This window comes from Oryctolagus cuniculus, chromosome X, assembly GCF_964237555.1.
Source record: "Oryctolagus cuniculus chromosome X, mOryCun1.1, whole genome shotgun sequence".
Lineage (NCBI taxonomy): Eukaryota > Metazoa > Chordata > Mammalia > Lagomorpha > Leporidae > Oryctolagus > Oryctolagus cuniculus.
This window is the reverse complement of record NC_091453.1, coordinates 4,901,056-4,924,922: the sequence shown is the minus strand read 5'-3', so window position 1 is coordinate 4,924,922 and position 23,867 is coordinate 4,901,056. Positions and strand designations below refer to the sequence as shown.

Below are 23,867 nucleotides of genomic sequence, written 5' to 3'. Positions count from 1 at the left end.
ATCCTCCACTGCACTCCCGGGCCATAGCAGAGAGCTGGACTGGAAGAGGAGCAACCGGGACTAGAACCCGGCGCCCATATGGGATGCCGGCGCCGCAGGCGGAGGATTGACCAACTGAGCCATGACACCGGCCCTGGCAATAACTTTTTAGATAAAACACTGAAAGGACAAGCAACAAGTTGGAATTCATCAAAATGAATATTTTTTTTTGTGCTACAAATAACACCATCAGGAAAGTTAAAAGACTCCCGAAGAATGGGAGCAAATATTTGCAAATTATATATCTAATAGGTGACATGTACTTAGACTACACAAAGAACTCTTATAAGAAAAGAGTAATAACATGTAAAAAGAATGTAAAATACACATCTCTCCAAAGGAGATATATCAATATTTTAATAAGCACATACGGAGATGTTCAGCATCATGTATCACTAAGGAAGTGTAAATCAAGATCCAGTGTGACTCTACTTCACACCCACTAAGCTGACTGTACTCAAAACGACAGACAGTAACAAAGGTCGTCAGGAATGCAGGGAAACTGGAATCCTCACAAACTGATGGCAGGAATGGAAATCTGTGCAATCCCTTAGAGAAACAGTTTAAAAGTTCCTCAAAATGTTACACATAGAGTTACTATAAAACCTAGCGATTCAAGTATATACCCAAGAGAAATAAAAACATACCTATGGGCCGGCGCCGCGGCTCACTAGGCTAATCCTCCGCCTGGTGGCGCCGGCACACCGGGTTCTAGTCCCGGTCGGGGTGCCGGATTCTGTCCCGGTTGCCCCTCTTCCAGGCCAGCCCTCTGCTGTGGCCAGGGAGTGCAGTGGAGGATGGCCCAGGTGCTTGGGCCCTGCACCCCATGGGAGACCAGGAGAAGTACCTGGCTCCTGCCATCGGATCAGCGCGGTGCGCTGGCCACAGCGCGCCAGCCGTGGCGGCCATTGGAGGGTGAACCAACGGGAAAAGGAAGACCTTCCTCTCTGTCTCTCTCTCTCACTGTCTACTCTGCCTGTCAAAAAAAAAAAAAAAAAAAACATACCTATGCACATTGCTTCTCGGCCTTTTGACTAAGATCAAGTGTAATATCTGTTCTTATCAGTTTAAAAAATATACATATACATAAAAAGTGGTCCATGAATGTTCGTAACAGCATTATTCGTAACAGCCTCCAACCGGAAACAATCCAAATGTCTATCAGCTGATGAATTATCAACGAAATGTGATCCACTCAGGAAATGTGATATTATTTGGCCATAGTAAATGAAGGGCTGACACATGTGACAACATGTCAGAATGAACCTCAAAACCATTGTGTTGAGAGAAAGAAATCAGCCACAAAAGACCACAAACTGAGTGGTCCTAATTATAAGTAATGTTCAGAATAAACAAATCCATAGAGAGAAGATAGATTAGTAGTTGCCTGGAGCTTTGATGGGAGGAGGTGACTGGCAAGTGACCCCTAATGGGCATGAGTTTTCTCACTGAGTAGTACAAGTGTTTAATAATTACATAAAGGTGGTGGTGGGGGGCATTCTGGAGTGCCTGGGGTTGAGTCCCGCCTCTGCTTCCTATCCAGCTTCCTGATGATGAGCACCCTCGGAAGCAGCAGGAGATGGCTCAAGTGCTTGGGGTCCTGCTACCCACATGGACGACCTAGATGGAGTTCCTAGCCCCTGGCTTTGATCTGGCTCAGACCCAGCTGTTGTTGACATTTGGGGAGTGAACCAGTGGATGGTAGATTCTCCTCCTCTCTCCCTCTCTCTCTTTCTCCCTCTCTCTTTCTCTCTCCCCTACCGTCCTCCATCACTCTTCCTTTCAAATAAATAACACTTTAAAAATTACATACAGGTGATGGCTGTACAACTCTAAATCCACTAAATATCATTGAATTACATACTTTAAGTGGGTCAACTTTATATACCACTTGCTGTATACTTGCATTTCCTTGATGATTAGTGATACTGGACATCTTTTCATACATAGTGACCATTTGAATGGCTTCTTTGGAAAAAATATCTATGCAGGCCCTTTGCCCATTTGGTAAATTGGCATATTTGCCTTTTTTGCTATTGAGTAGCTGTATGAGTTCCTTACATATGGTGCGCATGTCCTCCTCACACTGAGATGTGTGTGTGATGAAGGGGTTTTTGCCTATTGTGATTGTGTATTGTGATACAGAAAGCTGTGCCCAGAACAGTGTTTGACACATAGTAGGTGCTCAAAATAAGTGAATTATTCCTTCAATAAATGAATAACTGCTTGTCTATTTTCTATAGGGCAAGAAGAAAAAGGTGGAAGGGGCTGTTAGCTTTAGTTGCCTATGGAAAAAGGATTATTGAGAAGTAAGGGGAGAAAAGATTATTAACATTTTCTTTTGATGAGACTTTCTGTTTTTTTCCTGTTGTTAACTATAAACACATTAGTTTTATTGTAAAAAAAATAAAGAAAAGAAAGATAATGTTAAAAGGAGAAAGGGGGTACACACTCTGAGCACCATCACTGCCATCACATGAAGAGAGCCACCTGCTATTTTAGTCACATACACTTCGTGGGAGAGGAGAGAGGGGGAGCGACCAGACAGGGTCGTTGGGGGGCCCAGACGGCTATAGGGAGGACTGAGTAGGTGGGAGCCCTCCGTTTCTCTACATTCAGTCATGTTCATGAGTGCACACTGCTTTGTCCATTAAAGATGTGTGAACTGCAAATTGCTCCTCCTCTGGTTTTCAAATTCAGGTTTATTCACCACTTGGTGTCTGGAATTATTGCATTTTATTTATATGAATGAGTAACCCCAAAGTGGCTATTTCCACTCACGTGACTGCTCCTCGCCACTTGGGACTAAGTCATGAATCCCCATGCCCAGTCTTCTCAGCGGATACACACCTTTGGTGAAGAGGCTTCGAGTACGTTGCCTTAGTTACTTGGTACTGGAAAAATCGAAGGCTGGTACCAAAACTCAGTCTGATGTAAGCACCTCGGTTGCTGCCTTCTTCATAATAGTTAGAAGCAGAAAATACAGTGATGACCTGGTTAAAGAAAAAGAAGCTCATGTTCACGTAACAATAGTTCTCCAGAGGCCATTCAATAATTCTTAAATTATTCTTAAAATACAAAAGCTTATAAAGCTCATAGTCTCTGCGGTTATGCAAGCTTGATGTGATTGCCTGTGTTTCCCCTGGAGGAAAACGAGGCTTTTCACTCAGTGCTCCAGGAGTACCAGCTCCTAGCCACTCGCCCTCTAGCCCCTGTGTATGGCCCCGACATCCTGTGAGCAATTTTAGTGCAGGATCTTGGAATCCCTTTTTAATGTTTGGTTTTGCAAATGTGATTTTCCAGGGACATAAACCCCTCATTTTCTTGCCTTGTAACGTTTCTTGCATTCAAAGTAAAACTTGTCTAGGACCTCCCCTTTTTCTTTCTCTTTCAGCTAAGGATTCAGAGGGTTCAGGGCCTCTCAAAACCAGCATTTGAAGGGCAGAGAAATAGTGGCTGGAATAGGAGATCATGAAGAGCAAAGCAGCAGTGTTGCAGATGTAATGGAATACGGGAGGACAATACTTGTCAGTGACAGGAAACTTGACTTGTGCCTAGTTCTGTTCTAACGAGCATGTCAGTTCGGGCAAGCTACTGCTATTTTCCATTTTCTTAAACCTAAGAAACCCTAAATATCACACACCTTACCCATCTTGCAACGTTAATATGAGCTTAAAATGAATCAACAGAGTTAAGAAAAGAGAAGTGTTGGGCCCAGAAATGTTCCAGATTTCAGTTTTAGGAATTTGGAATATTTGCATCGCCTCTACCAATGCCACATCCCTTATCAAAAAATCCCAAATCTGAACTGCTCTAAAACTTGCAACTTTTTGAGCACCATGTTGGAGCTCAAAATATTTTGGATTTCAGATTTTTCGGATTAGGGATGCTAAATCTGTATTCATTCACTAAAGAAGAGGGGGCTTCCCAGGACAATTTGGGACAGGAGCCTAGTTCCTCAGTCTTCACCTCTTCTAGCCTTATCACTCAGCCTAAAGGAACGCAACACACTGGGTTTTAGTGCCTGCGGCTAACCGGGCCGCAGCAAGCAGCTCGCTGGGGATCAGCCCGCCGTGGGCTTCGTGATTTCTGCCCTGCACAGGCAGCATGCGGAGAGTGGAGGATAGCACCCCGGGCTCACTGCGGCCCTTCCTGCGCTCTGTGAGGAAAAGTCCATCCTTGGCTTCACTGTCTGGGAGTCACCTGACAATTAGTAAAGAATAGAGACTTGCTGGGAGTGTGTTTGGTGTCACGCATCCCAGTTCCTGTTTTTGGGATTAGGGAAGCTCAGGAAAAAATACAGCAAGTATCTTAGGGTGAGGGGACAGAGAGGCCCCCTCCAAACAACCTACGTGAACCCTACAGGCTGGTTGCCATTTGATCGTGGCGAAGACGGCATTTGCTGGACTTGCAGGTGAGAGGCGCGCGGCGACACGCAGCTCCTGCGTCGGGAAGGACGTCTGCGCACACAGCACGCACCAGGTTAGCGTACCTTTCCGTCATGGCAGATTTCATACCCTTCGGGTTTGCATTCATGAGACCTGATGAGCAGCTTCAACTGGTATTTACTGAGAACCTTAGACGTCACGTCTGGACCAAAATAGCAGCCCCCACCGCGACTTGTGTTTGGATAGCAGCCTTTTCTGCCTCTGGGATCGCTCCACAGAATATCAGTAACCTTGGAACAACAAAGCAAATCAGGTGACTACTCAGAAGTGACAGTCGAGTTTTCTAGATTCCAACTTATTTGCTGGAAATATCAATCCAAGGTCTACCAAAGGCTACTTTTCATCTTCTCATTCCTTCTTCAAAATTGTTTCATACTCATATTACCCAGAAATCCTTTCCATAATTGCAATACCCATAGCCACCATAATCTCTTTCTGCTCATCACCAATAACCAATATAACAATAACAATAACCAAAGTAGCAATACTGATTAATTAACTAATTATGAGAAATCAGCCTGCACCTTTCTGGGGAGGCCTTTTTTTAAATTTATTTATTTTTTATTTTTATTTTTTTGACAGGCAGAGTGGACAGTGAGAGAGACAGAGAGAAAGGTCTTCCTTTACTGTTGGTTCACCCTCCCGCGGCAGGCACACCGCGCTGATCCGAAGCCAGGAGCCAGTTGCTTCTTCTGGTCTCCCACACAGGTGCAGGGCCCAAGCACTTGGGCCATCCTCCACTGCACTCCCGGGCCACAGCAGAGAGCTGGCCTGGAAGAGAGGCAACCGGGACAGAATCCGGCGCCCCAACCGGGACTAGAACCCGGTGTGCCAGCACCGCAGGCAGAGGATTAGCCTATTGATCCACGGCGCCAGCCTTTTGGGAAGGTCTTTAAAAATCCCATCACAGGCTGGCGCTGTGGCTCACTAGGCTAATCCTCCGCCTTGCAGCGCTGGCACACCAGGTTCTAGTCCCGGTCGGGGCGCTGGATTCTGTCCCGGTTGCCCCTCTTCCAGGCCAGCCCTCTGCTGTGGCCTGGGTGTGCAGTGGAGGATGGCCCAAGTCCTTGGGCCCTGCACCCCATGGGAGACCAGGATAAGTACCTGGCTCCTGCCATTGGATCAGCGCGGTGCGCCGGCCACAGTGTGCTGGCCGCGGCGGCCATTGGAGGGTGAACCAACAGTAAAGGAAGCCCTTTCTCTCTGTCTCTCTCTCTCACTGTCCACTCTGCCTGTCAGAAAAAAAAAAAAATCCCATCACAATAGATGAATCTATAATGATTTGGGGGTTTGTTTTGGTTTTTTTGTTTGTTTTTAAAAGACTTATTTATTTATTTATTTGAAAGTCAGAGTTACAGAGAGAGGGAGAGGTAGAGAAAGATCTTCCATCTGCTGGTTCACTCCCCAAATGGCCACAACAGACAGAGCTGGGCCAGTCCGAAGCCAGGAGCTTCTTCTGGGTCTCCCCTGTGGGTGCAGGGGCCCAAGGACTTGGGCCATCTTCTACTGCTTTCCCAGGCCATAGCAGAGAGCTGGATGGGAAGTGGAGCAGCCGGGACTCGAACCGACACCCATATGGGATGCTGGCGCTTCAGGTGATGGCTTTACCCACTACGTCACCGGGCCAGCCCCTGCTCTTTCTTAAAAGATCTACACTGTCATGTTCTGAGGAGAAAGTGGTTCCTCACAATGAATACGCAGTAGTTGTTCCTGGTATGTTCAGAGAGAGAAGGTAGGTCTCCCTGCTGGAGCAGTGGCCCGGGTTTTGGTCCTGCTGAGCGTGTGGCCTAGGGAAGCCCTTGCTCTGTCCCATTACACATCTAGAAAACTGATCATCCACGAATGTCTCCCATAGCATCCCCTTCGCCCTTTGCCCCTGATGAGCACATTCTCAGTTTAGCACACACAAGTGCTTTCATTAGAACAACATTTCCTTTGGGGGCCAGAAGAGGCAAATTCAGGTGATATAATGCCCAGGCCTGAAGACTCAAGTTCCCAAGAATATTTTTCATAGAAAATCAGAGACTCCCTTTCCGGGGGTCCGATGGGTGGACAACGTTTATTTAGACTTCTGAAAGAGCATACAGAGCATCGGGGAAAACGATCTTCAGCATGAAAGCTGGCAACCTGGAGAAGACTCTCAGGGGTCTCACTACGACATCTTTACAATCAGGCATTTGGGCCTGACCTGCAAAGCACCTGCAAGTTCTGCCAGCCTCCTATCCTAAGAGTCTGTGTTTTCCACATCTTTCTTTTGAGGGCAGAAAAAGGCATGCATTTGAAGTTGTGCACCTATTCCAGTGGCTCGCAATCAGGTCTGGAGAAGACGGGCAGAAATGGTCACTCTGCTAACCCTGGCTTTACATCCATTTATAGATTTGGTATTCAAGAGGGCCAGAAATGAGAGAGGGAAAAGACAGTGAGGTGGAGAGGAAAACAGAGCTGCAAGAGAACGACCCTGGAATGCTAGTGCCGGGCCAGAACTAGTTACACCTGCGCCAGGCACACCTCAGACACTTGCAGATATTCTGATGCTCGATTCAGATGAGAAAGAAGAGTCAGCCCAAGTCTCCTTTCTCCCCACTGTGTTCCAGCGCTGGCACAACCCACCTCACAAATAAATGTGATGGAACGCCTTTCCGTGGCTGGCATTTATGGCAACAATTACACTTGCACTTTAAGCTGAGTCATATCTGGCTCTTCTACCCTGAATGGTCATGACCTGACCTGTAGTGTGTAACGAAGGAGGAAACATCGAATGCGAGGAGTTGTGTTTTATTCAGAGCAGATTAAGTTTTCCATTCCTACATGAGCTGCAAATCATTTACAGCCAAAATTACCCCCCGGAAAACCTCCAAAATTATCCTAGAAGTACAGTTTACATGGTTTTATGTATATAACTCTACGTAGTAATATGCATATGTGAATATATTATATAGGTGATAATGGACAGTATGTGATAAAGAATATACAGGAAAATTAAAATGTTATAGTATTTTTCTCCTCTTTTGCTTTATGCAAAGTTGAAATATACATAAATTCAAAGCACCCATGGTGGGACTTGGTTGAACTGGAACAAGCACTGGCCAAGGAGTTAGCTCTTCAAGCAATTATCTGTCACCTTCGGCAAATCACCTGGCCTATTCAGGCCTTAGTCCTCATCAACAAAATGAGAGACATATATTTAACACTCATTTTTCTTTGATGCAAAGTCATAAGGGGTAACAGTTTTTAAGAAATGAGTTTTTCCTTGCGAATCCATTCCAGGAGTTCTGCATTTTGTTCTGTGTAGAAATCATTCACTTGACTGGGTTTGCCTAGATTGTTATCATAACAGAGATTGAATCCTGGAGCTCACAGAAAAAAGAAATCTATAAAGGGCCCTTTGTTGGTGAAACCAATTGCTTAGTAGAAAGTACCTCTTTCCTCTCCAGAACACACTACCCTCTGAAATGCAGGAGCCTTTGGGTGGTAATTGCGTGAAAGATGAATTATTTACCACATTCTTTCCTGAAATGTTTTGAACCAGCAAACGGGACCATTATACTGAATTGCAGCTTTTATATGACCTGGTCAACAAAAATCTACTTGTGTCTCAGCTTTTAAGTTTCCTCAATCGAAAACAAATCCTTAAAGAAGTGGCTTGGGCTGTCCACAGCTCTAGGTAATCCAGTTTCCCAAAGTATGTTCTGGGAGAGACTTAACTGCCCTGAGAGGTGTAGGTAAGTGCTCCCCTTCCAAGTGGCCATTCGCCAGTGTTGTCCCTTCGTCACCTGTCCTCCTTCCAGTGCTGTTGAGCATGCCACTTGACAAAGCTACGCCCAGGCCACACCCTCCGGCTAGGTACCTCGATTTCTTTAGCTGCCTCCTCCTGCTCCTTGTCCACCCTAGACTTACTGAGTGAGGAGGACTAAAGTGACTCATGTCCTTCCTGAGACCTCTGCCACTCTCCAGCCATCTATCTCTTCAGGAAAAAGCATGAGAATTTGCCCCAGCCTTGGGATCCAATCCTGCACCATCACGTGTTGACCAGTCAACAGATATCAAGCAAATCACTTCCCCCTCAGGAGCTGTCTCAATGGGGCTAACCCTATCTAAAATTGCAATTTTGTCAAGTCCAGTTTTCCTGTTCCCTCCAACCCTGTTCTTACTTTCATTTTTCCCATAGCACTTATCTCTTAACATATCATATCGTTTACTTATTGCTGTATTGTTTATTATCTAACTCCCCTTAAAATGTAAGCTTGCATGGTAATAGATGTTTGTTCACTGACATTTCCCAAAAACCCAGAACAATGCCTTATTCATAGTAGGTGGTCAGTAAACACCTGTTAAAGGAATGAATGAAGAGAAGGGAGTTGCTTAGGCTACAAGTAAAATTATTTTTGCAATCTCTGTGCCCTCCCTTGTCGCTCCCCCTCTTTGCGGAGGAACGACACAGGACCCTGCGCTGTTCTTTCGTCTGCTCGGCCCTCCCTGGGTTTGCTGCTGGTTCTTCCCGGGTGGGCTACCGACCCTTCCACCTCCGTGGAAGGGCGGTTCCCCCTGCCACTTTCCCCACTTCCGCGGGGGAGTGGCACACCACCGGCCAGCTCTCTCGGGGGCTGCACAGGTGTTCCTCTTAGATGTTCCCCTTAGATGTTCCTGGTGCATGTTGTCTCTCTCCTCCTTTATAGTCCTCTTCCACCAATCCCAACTCTGCTACCCACACGCCGAGTACGCTGCTCTCCTCCAATCAGGAGCAGGATGAGCTCCTGGAGGTCATCACTCAAGTTGGCAAGAGGCAGCTGCGTAGAAGCTGTTTTCTCCTCTCCCCGCACCATATTGTGGGAGAGCAGATGCATAGAATAAGTCTTAATTCCAGTAACTTAGTCCAGTCCGGGTTGCTCCCCACACTCCCTTTTTTTTTTTTTTTGACAGGCAGAGTGGACAGTGAGAGAGAGAGAGACAGAGAGAAAGGTCTTCCTTTTTGCCATTGGTTCACCCTCCAATGGCCGCCGCGGCCAGCGCACCGCGCTGATCCGAAGCCAGGAGCCAGCTACTTATCCTGGTCTCCCATGGGGTGCAGGGCCCAAGCACTTGGGCCATCCTCCACTGCACTCCCGGGCCACAGCAGAGAGCTGGCCTGGAAGAGGGGCAACCGGGACAGAATCCAGCGCCCCGACAAGGACTAGAACCGGTGTGCCAACGCCGCAAGGTGGAGGATTAGCCTACTGAGCCGTGGCGCCGGCCGCCCTCCCTTTTCTTGTAAGTCTGTTCTAAGGCAGGCTATCATATTTGTCTCATCTCTCTACAATGATTAACTGTGAGTAATATACATCTCATATCTCGGTGAACCTAAAGCAAACCTTACACTATAGACTCTGCCAAGAAGCATGCACTTCCATGACTACAGGACAAAATGAAGAACATACAATCTTTGCTGTAACCACAGCCCGTAGATGTTAACAAAGTAATTGTGTGTCGCTCCCCCTCTTCGTGGAGGAACGACACAGGACCCTGCGCTGTTCTTTCGTCTGCTCGGCCCTCCCCGGGTTTGCTGCTGGTTCTTCCCGGGTTGGCTACTATCCCTTCCACCTCCGTGGAAGGGCAGTTCCCCCTGGCCGCATTCCCCACTTCCGCAGGGGAGCGGCACACCGCCGGCCGGCTCTCTGGGGGCTGCACGGGTTCCCTTAGATGTTCCCCATAGATGTTCCTGGTGCGTGCCGTCTCTCTCCTCCTTTATAGTCCTCTTCCGCCAATCCTAACTCGGCTGAGTACGCTGCTCTCCAATCAGGAGCAAGTCCTACAGTTAATTGGTTGAACTGGAGGCAGCTGTGCGGAAGCTGTTTACTTCTCTCCCAGCGCCATATTGTGGGAGAGCAGATGCATAGAATAAGTCTTAATTCGAGTAACTTAGTCTAGTCCGGATTGCTCCCCACAGATCCCCCTTTCTTTTTATTTTTTGGCGTTGATACGCGCCTGTCTTCGGTGTCCCACGGCACACACTCTGCTCTACTTGCTAGCGTTGCCACAGGCTCTTACAAGTCCTATCAATCAGGAAAACCGAATCCGGGTCCTCTCTTCGCCATTGTGAGGAGGTTTTTAGGCGCTGATGCGTGCCTGTGTTCGGTGCCCTGCAGCGCATGCTCTACTCTGCTAGAACTGCCTGCAGGTGTTTACAAAACCTATCAGGCAAACCGAATCCAAGCCTTCTCATTGCCGTATTGTGGGGGAGACTTATTAGTGTTGGTTCGTGCCTATCTTCGGTGACCTGCAGCTCATACTCTGGTCGAGCTTTGCTGGCGCTTACCGCCTTAAATCAGGCAGACCGAATCCAAGCCTCCTAATTGTTGCATTGTGGGGAAGCTTTACTGATGTTAATTCGTGCTTGTCTTCGATGACCTGCGGCTAGCCGCCCAGGTGCTCATCGCCTCACTAATCGGGCAGACCGAATCCAAGCCTTCTAATTGGCATGTTGAGGGGAGGCCTTATTTTTCTCTATTTCTCTATCTCCGGGCATTCCTACCTCTCCCATTTCACTTCTATCTTCCAGCATTCCCATTTCTCTTTTACTTCACTTCCAAACTTCTGTTTCTCTTATCCCTGCGGCTTTCCGGCACCTCGCCCCGCCAGCGGGTTCCCGGCTCTGCGCCGCTTCAGCCCGCGCGCCTCTCTCATCTGCGCAGCTTCCCGGCTTTGCGCGGCTCGGGTTCGCGCGCTCCGCGGTCTCCACGCTTAACCCTTTCGCGTCTGAACCACGGCCTACGCCAGCGTTCCCTATCTATTCACGCCCCGTGCTCTCTCTGCACGCGGCGGCTTCCGCGAGTAACACAGCGTAGCTTGCGTCTCCGCCACTAGGATTCAATCTAAGTTCCCCGGGCTAGCCTGGCGAATTCAACCCAGCGTACGTCTCCGCCCCACGGTTTGGCTTCCCGTCCTTTGCTCCCCGGGCTAATCAGACGGATCCCAATCTGGCTTGCGTCTCAGCTTCTGGTTTCAACTTTTCGCCCCCTATTCCCGGGCTAACTTGAGAACCCCAAAGTGGCTTTCGTTTCCGCCTCGGCCTGCCCCCCGCGGCTTCAATTTCCCTAACATTTTTCTCTACCCGGTATGTTTCCCCAAGCTTTCCTCCAACGATATTCCTCCCTCATTTCTCCTGGCCTCTCCCCACAGTCTGCATCCAAGTCTGTTTGTTCTAGCTTTCACTTTCGCTTTCGACCTTAGAGATTTCTCCCAGCTTCCCCCCGTAGTCCGTATCCGAGTCTTTGCCTAGGCTTTCAATAGCTTCTTCCGGCACCTTTTTCGTCCGGCTTTTCCCTAGGCTAATTGCTAGTCTCTCTCTCCGATATTTTCCCAGTTCTTCCCGTTTCTTCCCTCCTAAGTTTCCTATCCGTCCTGGGTTTCCTATCCGAGTCACGGCACCATTATGTCGCTCCCCCTCTTCGTGGAGGAACGACACAGGACCCTGCGCTGTTCTTTCGTCTGCTCGGCCCTCCCCGGGTTTGCTGCTGGTTCTTCCCGGGTTGGCTACTATCCCTTCCACCTCCGTGGAAGGGCAGTTCCCCCTGGCCGCATTCCCCACTTCCGCAGGGGAGCGGCACACCGCCGGCCGGCTCTCTGGGGGCTGCACGGGTTCCCTTAGATGTTCCCCATAGATGTTCCTGGTGCGTGCCGTCTCTCTCCTCCTTTATAGTCCTCTTCCGCCAATCCTAACTCGGCTGAGTACGCTGCTCTCCAATCAGGAGCAAGTCCTACAGTTAATTGGTTGAACTGGAGGCAGCTGTGCGGAAGCTGTTTACTTCTCTCCCAGCGCCATATTGTGGGAGAGCAGATGCATAGAATAAGTCTTAATTCGAGTAACTTAGTCTAGTCCGGATTGCTCCCCACAATTGTGAACTCTTTTTATCTCAAAATTTCATTTCTAGTTAACTTCGTACCATGAGCAAAGAAAAGAAAATTAGGGGTACGACTAAAATTATTACGATATGGGGCATGAGATTCTGGCCAGTTTTACCTTGCATCAGCTCCAGTAACATATGTGCAGTCTGCGAGATGCCATATCTGTATAGTTGGGACAGGGGAAGTTCCACTACAGTATGATACCCCCAAGTTTCCTCCCTCCCTCTCAAGGCTCTAACTCATCTACGTATCTGGAGGCCATGAATTTCTTTTTGTGCAATTCCAAACTTTTTAAGCATTAACCTTTTTATTCACCATAGCCCTAGAAAAGCGAGTTCTAACTTTCAGTCTTTGGAATGCCAAACTTTAAGGAGGCATCCTTTCCTATTTGCTACATGATGTTTCTTACGCTTCTTTTGTTCTGTTAAGATTTATTTACATATTTTGAAAGTCAGAGGGCGGAAGAGGGAGAGAGAGAGGCCTTCCATCCATTGGTTCACTCCCCAGACATATACAATGGCCAGTGCTAGACCAGGCCAAAGCCCAGAGCAGAAGCTTCATCTGGGTCTCCCATGTGGGTGCAGGGGCCCAAATACTTGGGCCATCTTCTATTGCTTTCCTAGGCCATTAGCAGGGAGCTGGATTGGAAGTGGAGCCACCAGGACACGAACCAGCACCCCCATGGGATGCCAGTATTACAAGTGGCGGTTTTACCCACTATGCAACAATGCCAGCCCCTCTTATATTTACTTCAAAAGAAATTTTTTCGCTTATTTATTTGAGGGAGGGAGGGAGAGAAAGAGAAAGAGAGAGAGAAAGAGAGAGGGAAAGAGAAAGAGAGAGAAAGAGAGAGAGAAAGAGAGAGAAAGAGAGAGAAAGAAAGAGAGAAAGAGAGAGAGAGAGAGAGAATCTTCTATCTGCTGGTTTACTCCCCAAGTGACTGTAACAGCAATAGCAAGGGCTGGGCCGGGCTGAAGCTAGAAGCCTAGAACTCCATCTGGGTCTCCCACATGGGTGCAGGGGCCCAAGCACTTGGGCCATGTTCTGCTGCTTTCCCAGGTGCATTAGCAGGGAGCTGGATCGGAAGCAGAGTAGTCAGGACCAGAACTGACACTGTGATATGAGATGTGGATGTCCCAAGTGGCAGTCCAACCCACTGCATCACAACACTATGAGCCCCTCCATTTCTTCCTTACCACCTCTTTCTCCCACCTCTCTTCATCCTCCTTGGTTAGAGAGTATTTTATATCAAACATCATGGTTTTGGAAACATCTTCAGCAATTAAGGTATAAGAGTACCAAATCAAGAGATTAACAATTAAAAGTGAGAACCGGAACAACCACTGGGCAGCTTGTTTTCCTAGCAGCAGTTGTTAGCCAGCGTTGTATGGATGTGTGTATATGTGTACTTATGAGCACATACGTGCATACAAATGCAGGTGTGTACTTGTATGTTTACTCTAAACCATAAAGCTACCTATTACAGCTACCATTCAACTCACGGGAAGAGCATGTTCATCATTGACCATTAGTTCATTTCAAATCATTTTATTTCCACTTTTTCAGAATATGGAACCTGAAGGCACATCTACAAAAGATCTTTCCCAGAGGTCATGGAATTCTTGTCTGAAAAGTTGAAAAACAGTATTCTGTAACATCCCTTCCTATAGTAAGAGAAATGGTATTGCCCAGCAGTTAAAAGTGGGCACTTTAGGGGCTGGAAGTGTGGCACAGTGGGTTAAGCTATCACTTGTAAAGCTGGCATCCCATAAGAATGTCAGCTCCAGTTCCTGGCAGCTCCACTTCCAATCCAGTTTCCTGCTAATGTTCCTAGGAAGACAGCTGAAGGTGACCCAAGTACCTGGGTCCTTGCCACCCACTGGGAGGCCAGGATGGAATTCTTGGCTCCTGGCTTCAGCCTGGCCCAGCTCTGGCTGTTGCAGCCATTTGGGGAGTGAACCAGCAGATGGAAGACCTCTCTCTCCATCTCAGTCTCTGTCTCTACCTATCACTTTGCCTTTCAAATAAATTAAAAATAATTTTTTGAAAATGTGAGAATTTTAGAGGCCAGCAAATTTTTGGATTCAAATCCAGACCTATCATTCAGCAAAGTATTCAACTTACGAGAGCTCCGGTGTCCTCTTTTGCGAAATGGGAGTGATGCCACCCATCTCCTCAGGTTAGTTTAAGGATTCAGAGAGAGAATATATATAGTTATTGTCCTTCAGAACTTGGCCCTGCTATATGGGGTACAAACTGACAGGAAAGCAGTTAAAATGTGGGATTGCAAACTTAGGAAAATGCCAAATTTCACTAAGGCAAATGAGCAAGGAGGCCCAGTAGTGATTCTTGTTGAATGGATGAATAAATAGGAGGACTAGTGACAGATCTGACTACATGCAGAAGCTGCTAGAGTCTCCAGCGAGGCAGCTCTGGGCTACGCGTGCTGTCACAAAGGTAAGTTCGTGTCTTCCTGCCTTTGATCTGTTTATAGAAATATTTGTTAACATTCTCAAAAATAAAAATATAACAGGAATGGCAATGTTAGGAGATTATTAAACCATCTCTCCAGTGAAATAACCATTTAACCTGTGAAAATTATTTTTTTAAAAAAAGTTAGAGGACAGAATTGTGGCACAGAGGGTTAAAAGCTACCGCCTCTGACACTGGCATCCCATATGAGTACTGGTTTGAGTTCTAGCTGCTCTGCTTCCCATCTAGTTCCTGCTAATGCACCTGGGAAAGCAGCAAAAGATGGCCTAAGTACTTGCATCCCTGCCACCCATGTGGGAGACCCAGATGAAGTTCTTGGCTCCTGGCTTCAGCCTGGCCCAGCCTTGGCCATTGCAGCTATTTGGGGAATGAACCAGCAGATCGAAGTTCTCTCTCTCTCTCTCTCTCTCTTTCTCTTTCACAAACACACACACACACACACATACTGCCTTTCAGACAAATAAATCTTTTTTAAAAATCAGTTAAAGTCTGTGGATGGCACAGTGGTTAGGATGCCTCTTGGGACGCCTGCATCCCATATTGGAGTATCTGGTTCAAATCCTGCCTCTGCGTCTGATCTAGCTTCTTGCTAATGTGCACCCTGGGAGGCAGCGATGATGGCTCAAGTACCTGGGTCCCTTCCATTGAAGTGGGAGAGCCAGACTGAGTCCCAGGTACCTGGCTTCAGCCTGGCCAACCTCTAGCTATTGCAGATATTTGGGGAGTAAGTCAGTAGATGGGAGATTTGTCTGTTTTGTATCTCTCTGGCTTTAAAAGAAATATATTTTTAAAATACTTAAAAGTTGTCTTAATGGTATACATCAGGTGGAGAAGCATTTATTTAAGAAATTCTTGGCCGGCGCCGCAGCTCACTAGGCTAATCCTCTGCCTGCGGCGCCGGCACACCGGGTTCTAGTCCCGGTCGGGGCACCGGATTCCATCCCGGTTACCCCTCTTCCAGGCCAGCTCTCTGCTGTGGCCCGGGAAGGCAGTGGAGGATGGCCCGAGTATTTGGGCCCTGCACCCCATGGGAGACCAGGAGAAGCACCTGGTCCTGCCATCGGATCAGCACGGTGCGCAGGCTGCAGTACGCCGGCTGCGGCGGCCATTGGAGGGTGAACCAACGGCAAAAGGAAGACCTTTCTCTCTGTCTCTCTCTCTCACTGTCCACTCTGCCTGTCAAAAAAAGAAATTCTACTGGGGCTGGAGCTGTGGCTTAGTAAGGTTAAGTCTCTGCCTGCAGCGCCAGCATTCCATATGGGCACTGATTTGTGGCCTGGCTGCTCCTTTTCCAATCCAGCTCTCTGCTATGGCCTGGGAAAGCAATAGAGGATGGTCCAAGTGCTTGGGCCCCTGCACCCACTTGGGAGACCCAAAAGAAGCTCCTGGTTTCTAGCTTCAGATCGCCCCAGGCATTGTGGCCATTTGGGGAGTGAATCAGTGGATGGAAGACCTCTTCCCCTCAATCTGCCTGTAACTCTGCCTCTGATATAGAAAAAATTGTAAAAAAGGAAATTCTATTAAATTTTGATAGAAACAGAGAGGGTCTGTGGCATTTGCGTCGTAGCCTACTCTAATCCCTATAGCTAAGCTAGTGTGCAGGAAGCGCCACCGGGGACAGCGGTGTTCTCAAGAAGACAGAGGCCCCTCTTCCTTAGCTCCTAGTAGAGGAGGTTTTGCTCCAGAAGGGGCAGGCAACCCATATTCCCCCCAGCTCTGTGTTACAAGATGCTAGATTCTAGGCAAGCATAGCACAGAGAACTTGGGTTCACTTCCCCTACTCATTGGGTGGAAACTGTGCCTGGGGAATGGCAGGCTGCAAATACTGGATCTCATGTGTCCCCACCCTTGCTCACTCCTAGGGAGGAGATACCATGCCAGGAGGAGCAAGCAGAGAAGCCCAGGGGCTAGCATCTTTGCCTACCGCTCCACTTGTAGAATAGCGCTGTCACTCTGAGAAGTGGGCTGTTCCAGCTCCAAGTTCAAGTGCAATGGCACGGAGGTTGGAATCAGGGGAAGGCAGGTCAAGAACACAGATCTTGGCCACTCTGCCTAAAGGTTCTGGCTTTATTGGCACAGAGCACGGGGATGTACCTGCCTGAGGGCATTGTGGAAAACAACAGAGATCTTAGGAGTAAACAGAAGGAAGGTGGTGGTTTCCTGACATTAGTAGCGACAATAGCCCTGCTAGACGTGTAACCGTCAGAATCAGGGTAAGAGACTGAGAAGAGCCTTGTTGGGGTCAGACTGAGCCTCAAGGATGGTGAACACCACGTTCCTGCAAAGGAATTGAACTTAATTGGATAAGACTATGGAGCAAATTGTGGCCCCAGGCATTGTTACACATAACAGAGCAAAGGGCGAACAATTAGCGAAGGCTAATAGCAGGGTGTGACACAAATACAGACAGACGGAAGCTTAAAGGGGAGACCCGGGAAAGACAAGACCAAAGAAAGCCCCATAACCACAACCATCCCTGGGAGTCAGGGATTATATCAGAGACTGCACACTGAAGGGGAACAGACTTGACGAAACTAGTCCAGACAAGTCACTAAACAAAAAGCAAATAATCACAAGCATGGGGATGACTGTCTTGAGTAACTACAATGTATTATCTAAAATATCCAGTCTTGAACAAAAATTATAACACCTACCAAAAAGAAAAAAGAAGAAGAAAGAAAAAGACCCATATACAGGGAAAAACAAGCAAACACTAGAAACTGCTTCGGGAGGGACTAGTTACTGGCCTAACAAATATTTCAAAGCAACTGTTATAAGTGAGTTCAGTGACATCTGTAAAACACTCCGCTCAACAAGAACAAAATGCAGTCTTCTCAAGTGCACCCAGAGGACTGTCCGTGCTGGGGCCACACAGTAAGCCTCAATATATTTTAAAAGGATTTACCAAAAAAGTGTTGAAAGGATTTAAATTATGTAAAAGTTGTGTTCTCTGACCACAATCAAATTAAATTAGAAATCAATAAGAGAAGGAAATGTAAGAAATTCGTAAGTGTGTAGAAATTAATCAGTTCACTCCTAAGCAACAGATGGGCTAAAGAAAAATTACAAGGAAATTTAGAAAATAGTTTAGGGGCCAGCTTACGGCTCCGGCATCCCATATGGTGCTGGTTTGTGTCCTGGCTGCTCCTCTTCCCATCCAGCTCTGTGCTGATGGCCTGGGAAAGCAGTGGAAGATGGTTCAAGTGTTTAGGCCCCTGCACCCACATGGGAGACCCAGAGGAAGCTCCTAGCTCCTGGTTTCGAATCTGCCCATCTCCAGCCATTGTGCCCAGTGGATGGAAGACCTCTCTCTGTCTCTCCCTCTCTCTGTAACTCCACCTCTCAAATAAATAAATAAATAAATCTATCTTTAAAAAAATAGTTTGATGTGAATGAAAACAAAGGCACAATATAGCAAAACTCATGGTGCTCTTCTATCCACTGGTTCACTCCCCAAATGCCTGCCATACCCGGGGCTGGGCCAAGCCAAAGTAAGGAGCCCAGAACTCAATCCAGGTCTCCCACATAGGTAGAAGTTGTACTTTGGAAATTTATATTTATTAAATAAAAGGGCCCCAAGTACCTGAACCATCATCTCCCTTCACAGGTGTGCATTAGCAGAAAGCTATAATTGGAAACAGATCCAGGACTGGAACTCAGGCATTCTGATATCAGATGTGAGCATCCCAAGTGACATCTTAACCACTGCACCAAACACCTGCCCCTCTCATCACTTTGATCCACTGCTGAACTGAACAAGGCAATTAAGAACTGGAGATCAGGTGCCTGTGCTGTGGCACAGTAGATTAACCCTCAACCTGTGGAGCCAGCATCCCATATGGCCACTGGTTCGAGTCCCAGCTGCTCCATTTCTGATCCAGCTCCCTGCTAATGCACCTGGGAAAGCAGCAGAAGATGGCCCAAGTCCTTGGGCCCCTGCACACACATGGGAGACTGGGAAGAAGCTTGTGGCTCCTGGCTTTAGATCAGCTCAGCTCCAGCCGTTGTGGCTATTTGGGGAGTGAATCAGCAGATGGAGGACCTCTCTCTCTGTCTCTACTTCTCTCTCTGTAACTGTTTCAAATAAATAAAATAAATCTTTAAAAAAATATTGTTAGGATGGCAATAGTACCCAAATTGATCTGGAGATTCAAGGCAATGCCAACTAACATCCTGGCTGCTTTTTGGTAGAAATTGACAAACCAGTCCTAAAATTCACATGGAAATTCAACAGACAGAGAATAGATAAAATAATCTTGAACAAGGATGACAAAGTTGAAGAACTCATATTTCCCAATTATAAAACTTCCTACAAAGCTACAGTAATCAAAATTATTTAGTACTGACATAAGGATAGACAGAAAGATTTTGGAACATAAATAAGGATCTAGAAATAAGTCCTCATATTTATGACCAATTGATTTTTGATAAGGGTGTCAACAAATTCAATATGGATTTTTTTTTTTGACAAGAAGAGTTAGACAGAGAGAAAGGTCTTCCTTCTGTTGGCTCACCCCCCAAATGGGTGCTACAGCTGGCGCGCTGCGCCGATCTGAAGCCAGGAGCCAGGTGCTTCCTCCTGGTCTCCCATGAGGGTGCAGGGCCCAGGGACTTGGGCCATCCTCCACTGCCCTCCCGGGCCACAGCAGAGAGCTGTCCTGGAAGAGGGGCAACCGGGACAGAATCTGGCGCCCCAACCGGGACTAGAACCCGGTGTGCCGGCGCCGCAAGGCAGAGGATTAGCCTAGTGAGCTGTGGCACCGGCCAATTCAATACGGATTTTAACAAATGTTTCTGTGATAACTAGATATTCATGTAAAACAGAGTGATTACAATATCCTACCTCAAATTATACACAAATATTAACTCAAAATGGATCCAACACCTAAATGTAGGAGCTAAACCCATAAAACTCTTAGAAGAAAACTTCTTAAAGAAGTAAATCTTTAAGAATTTGGGTTAGGTAACTGCTCAGATACAACACCAAAAACACAACCAAGCGACCAAAGAGAAAAACACATAACTTGTACTTCATCAAAATTAAAAACTATTGTGCTGAAAAGGCACCATTAAGAAAGGGAAGAGATAAGCCACAAAATGGAAGAGAAGATTTGCCAGTAATATATCTAATAAGGGATTTGCCAGTAATAAGTCTAATTCTGAGTAATAATTGCCAGTAATATATCTAATACAAAGAACTTATAAAAACTCCTACAATGAAATACCTAAAGGATAATAACTCGATTTTTGAAATGGGCAAAGGATTTGAGTAGACACAATGTCCAGAAAAAACACACAAAAAGATATTCAACATGATTAGTCATTAAGGAACTGTAAATCAAAACCTCAATGAGACTGGACCTCATGTCCTCTAGGATGGCCATAATCAAAAGGATAGATAGGGGTGCACATCTGGCCCAGCGATTAAGCCACCACTTAGGATGCCTGCATCCCATACCAGAGTGCCTGGCCTCTAGTCACAGCTCCACTTCCAATTCCAGCCTCCTGCTATTGTGCACCTGGGGAGGCAGCAGATGATGGTCAAATATTTGAGTCAGTGTTACCCACATGGGAGAGCTAGATCAAGTTCCAGGCTCCTAGCTTCTGCCTGGCTCAGCCCTAACTGCTGTGGACATTTGAGGAGTGAAACAGGGGATGGAAGATCTTTGACTCTGTCTCTGTGAATTACAAATAAATGAAATTTTTTTACAAAACAAACAACAACAATTGTTAGGATGTAGAGAAATTGGAACCCTCATACACTGCTGGTGGGAATGTAAAATGGTCCACCTACTTGGGAAATCAGTTGGCAATGTTCTAATATTAAACTTTAGAGTTACCTTATGACCCAGCAATTGCACTCCTATGTATCTATCCAAGAGAACTGAAAATATATGTGAACATAAAAACTTGCATGTGAATGTTCTTAGCAGCATTACTCATAATAGCCAAAAAGTGGAAACAACCCACATGTCCATCAATTGATGGTTGAATAAATACAAAGTGTTCTAACCGTACAAGGGAGTATTACTCAGCAACAGAAAGAAATGAGGTACCAAAGTAAGTTGGAACGTGGATGAAACTCAACAACATTGTGCTGAGTGAAAGAAGCCAGCCACATATGGTGCATGTCCATGTGTACAGCATGTTCAGAAAAGACAAATCTATACAGACAGAAATTAGATTAGTGGTCGCCTAAGCCTGTGGGTGGGGCAGCAAGGGAATGGGGAATAACTGCTAATGGGTCTGGGGCTGCTTTTTCAGTGATGAAAATGTTCCAAAACTCGACTGTGGTAATAGTTGTACAATATGCAGAATATACTAAAAACATTGCAGTATATTCTTTAAGTGGGCAAGTTATATGGTACATGAATTACATCTCAAAGCGTTAAAAGTATCGTAAAGAATGCAGAGAAAATGACATGGTCTGCTCATCACGGTAAAGTCACTTTTTATCCACATATTACAAGGAGCAACATCATCTATGCTGGTGTCTTTGTTGCCACTCTGGTGAACACTTTGATTACCTACCTGCTCCCATTCGTGCTTTGATAGCTGTTCAGAAAAAGAGTCATTTTGTTCGGTTTTATCTGGCATATTAATGGTGACACCTAGTTTATTTTTCTTCAAGTTGGAGGCATTGTCTCCAATTATTGACATTGGTGGCATCAGCACAGATTTCATCTACAAAACAAATTCACACTTTAGTGAAACCCTCTGCCTATAGTGCTACAATACAGGATCCCCCAGGGGATCCTGGCTACAATGTAGTGCCTCAACCCAGTGAAAAGCCAGCAACCTTCTCCACCTCTCCTCTATCTTCTGGAATCACTGGTGGCTGCAGGGGGGCCCTGTTGGGTTGTTTGTGCATTTCCAAGTGTGGTCGTTGCTCTACAGGGAAGGACTTCTTCCATTAGTGTTTCTCAGGGTCCCCGAGGTACAGAGGGAAGTGCTAGCCATGCGCGCAGGCACTGGCACAGGACAAAGAAGAGTCTAGAGGCAGAGCAAAGTCTCTCCTTCCGAGCCTTCTCAAGGGGCTTGGAGGAGTTCAGAAACCCCTCTCAGGAGGTTGGCTGCTTTTCATTCTGCTGCATTTTCCAGGAGAAACGAGAAAAAGTACAGCTGCGTCCAGGAAAGTTCTCAGCAGGGAGATAGATTGAGAACTTGGTGGTGAGCCCTTCAACCTAAATGCAGTGTAGTTTGCAACCTGACCCTGACCCTGACCCTCTACTCCTCGTTACAACCTTGCTGTGTTCCTCTGGAAAAGAAAATGTCTTTCTGACACAAAATTTGGTCTCAGCTATTATGAGCAAGTTCATAGACTGCTCTTCCTCCCAGCAAATGATCTCAGGTCTTAGGCAGAGCAGAGTATTCTGGGAGGACCCTATACCTGACTTCTGATAAGCTCATTGGGTAAGGCCACAGGGTCCCTTCAGTATGTATGGCTCTGAAGTTTTCAAAACCACTTAGGATCAAGTTATTTTGCCCTTCACCAAAACACCATGCTGCCATTTTCTCCAGGGGTGGTGAGGTGGCGGGGAGGCTACTAGCTATTCTTTCCCATACCGCTGCTGACTCTCACTCTTATGGAATCTTCCTTCTCTGTCCCTCTGCATTGACATGCCACCTGCCTACCTTACAAAATACTTTTGATGAACCTAGACTGGAGGTTGTCATCAACTTGGTCCAACTTTATCCTTCCCCAGTCAACAATTATCCCACAACCACAGGTGTAAACCACTTAGTATGGTCACCCCTATAGTCGGAGGGTCCTATGGGATGAAAAACCTAGGGTTATAAAGGTGAACTTGAAAATCTGCTTTTGTATCTCATCTGATAGCACTGCAAAGGCTTGAATCTGTTACTCTCATTAAGTGCTCAATAATATTTAATACAAGTACATAGTACTGGTTCAACTTCACTCTACAAGGAGGAGAATGCACAAAGCATATGTATATTAAATTTCTATCTTTAAAACCAGTCTGTGAACAGGCAGAACAGTCATCCCTGACAGGGGGTGAAATTCGAGGTATCCTGGGAAAATTGCTGACCCAAAAACTTTTCCCCTAGGTCTATTCTTGGTGACTAAAATTCAAACTTTAGATCCAATCTCAGTGTCTCGAAAGGCCCTAGAAAGGGCAGGCCTGCCTGGGGAAAGTAAAAGTCATCCTTCTCATGAATCAGTATAGGCTGCCATGGCTGACGAGTGCTGGAGTGTCAGGGTGGGTGGTGGTGGAGTAGAGCATCCATGCCATGTGCTTGCCACATTTGACAAAAACATCATGTTCCTTGCTCTTGGCTAGAATCATATCCACTTAACTATGTTAACACTGACTAGCTCATCTTCACCAAAATGTCTTCTTGGCTTCACTATTTGCTGATATCATGAAAAAGGTGCCTTCAAGTTAGCACGGCCTTAAAATGTATTGCAGCTGGGATATTTCTGAGAGTAAAAGGAGGTGTTATTAACAATTACATCAGAACTACAGGGTAAACCAGGAGGGATGCCCCTCACTCTGTGAGGGAAGGGAGGTATATGAAATCATCAGGGAATCAGGAAGGAGGCTGTAAAAGGTCTCTATCGAGCTTTGCCTTAGGTTTGCCCTGCTTTGGTCTAAATCTCTTAGGAGATAGTCAGCAGATATTAAGTACTTATGATCTATCAGGTGCTGGGGCTTACATCAATGAACTAGAGAAACGGGAAGGGAGTAAACAGCTACTACCACAATTGCTTATTTAATTTTGGTAACGATTGTGAAGGCTATGTACAAGAAGCTGGAATCTGAGTTAGACCTAAGGCTGTACTGAAGGTGAAATTCAAAGGATGAGAAGACAGTAGTAACAATAATATCACTCTTACCTGCACAAAGGCTTCAAAAACTCAAGGTGCATAGGGGTCACATTTCTGTCTCTATCAGATTAAATTCCACCTCTAGCCCCTAACTGCCCAGATTGGCTGGAAGTTCGTGATCAGTCCTGACGTGTAATGGTTCAGATTTTCCACTA

General features: G+C 46.4%; 1 protein-coding gene and 1 pseudogene across 10 annotated transcripts in view; one reads left to right on the top strand and one right to left on the bottom strand.

Moving 5' to 3' along the window:
- PPEF1 (protein phosphatase with EF-hand domain 1) overlaps nucleotides 1–23,867 on the bottom strand; it is a 123,899-nt gene that overhangs the window by 12,972 nt on the left and 87,060 nt on the right. For all 10 annotated transcript variants that reach the window (XM_051826962.2, XM_008272402.4, XM_070067280.1 and 7 more), the window contains 3 exons: nucleotides 21,393–21,545; nucleotides 4,532–4,717; nucleotides 2,890–3,032 (listed from right to left, as the gene is read on the bottom strand). In XM_051826962.2, coding sequence (XP_051682922.1) covers nucleotides 2,890–3,032; nucleotides 4,532–4,717; nucleotides 21,393–21,545 — 482 coding nt within the window. The remainder of the gene's footprint in view (nucleotides 1–2,889; nucleotides 3,033–4,531; nucleotides 4,718–21,392; nucleotides 21,546–23,867) is intronic.
- LOC127485082 (U2 spliceosomal RNA) lies at nucleotides 1,054–1,176 on the top strand (annotated as a pseudogene).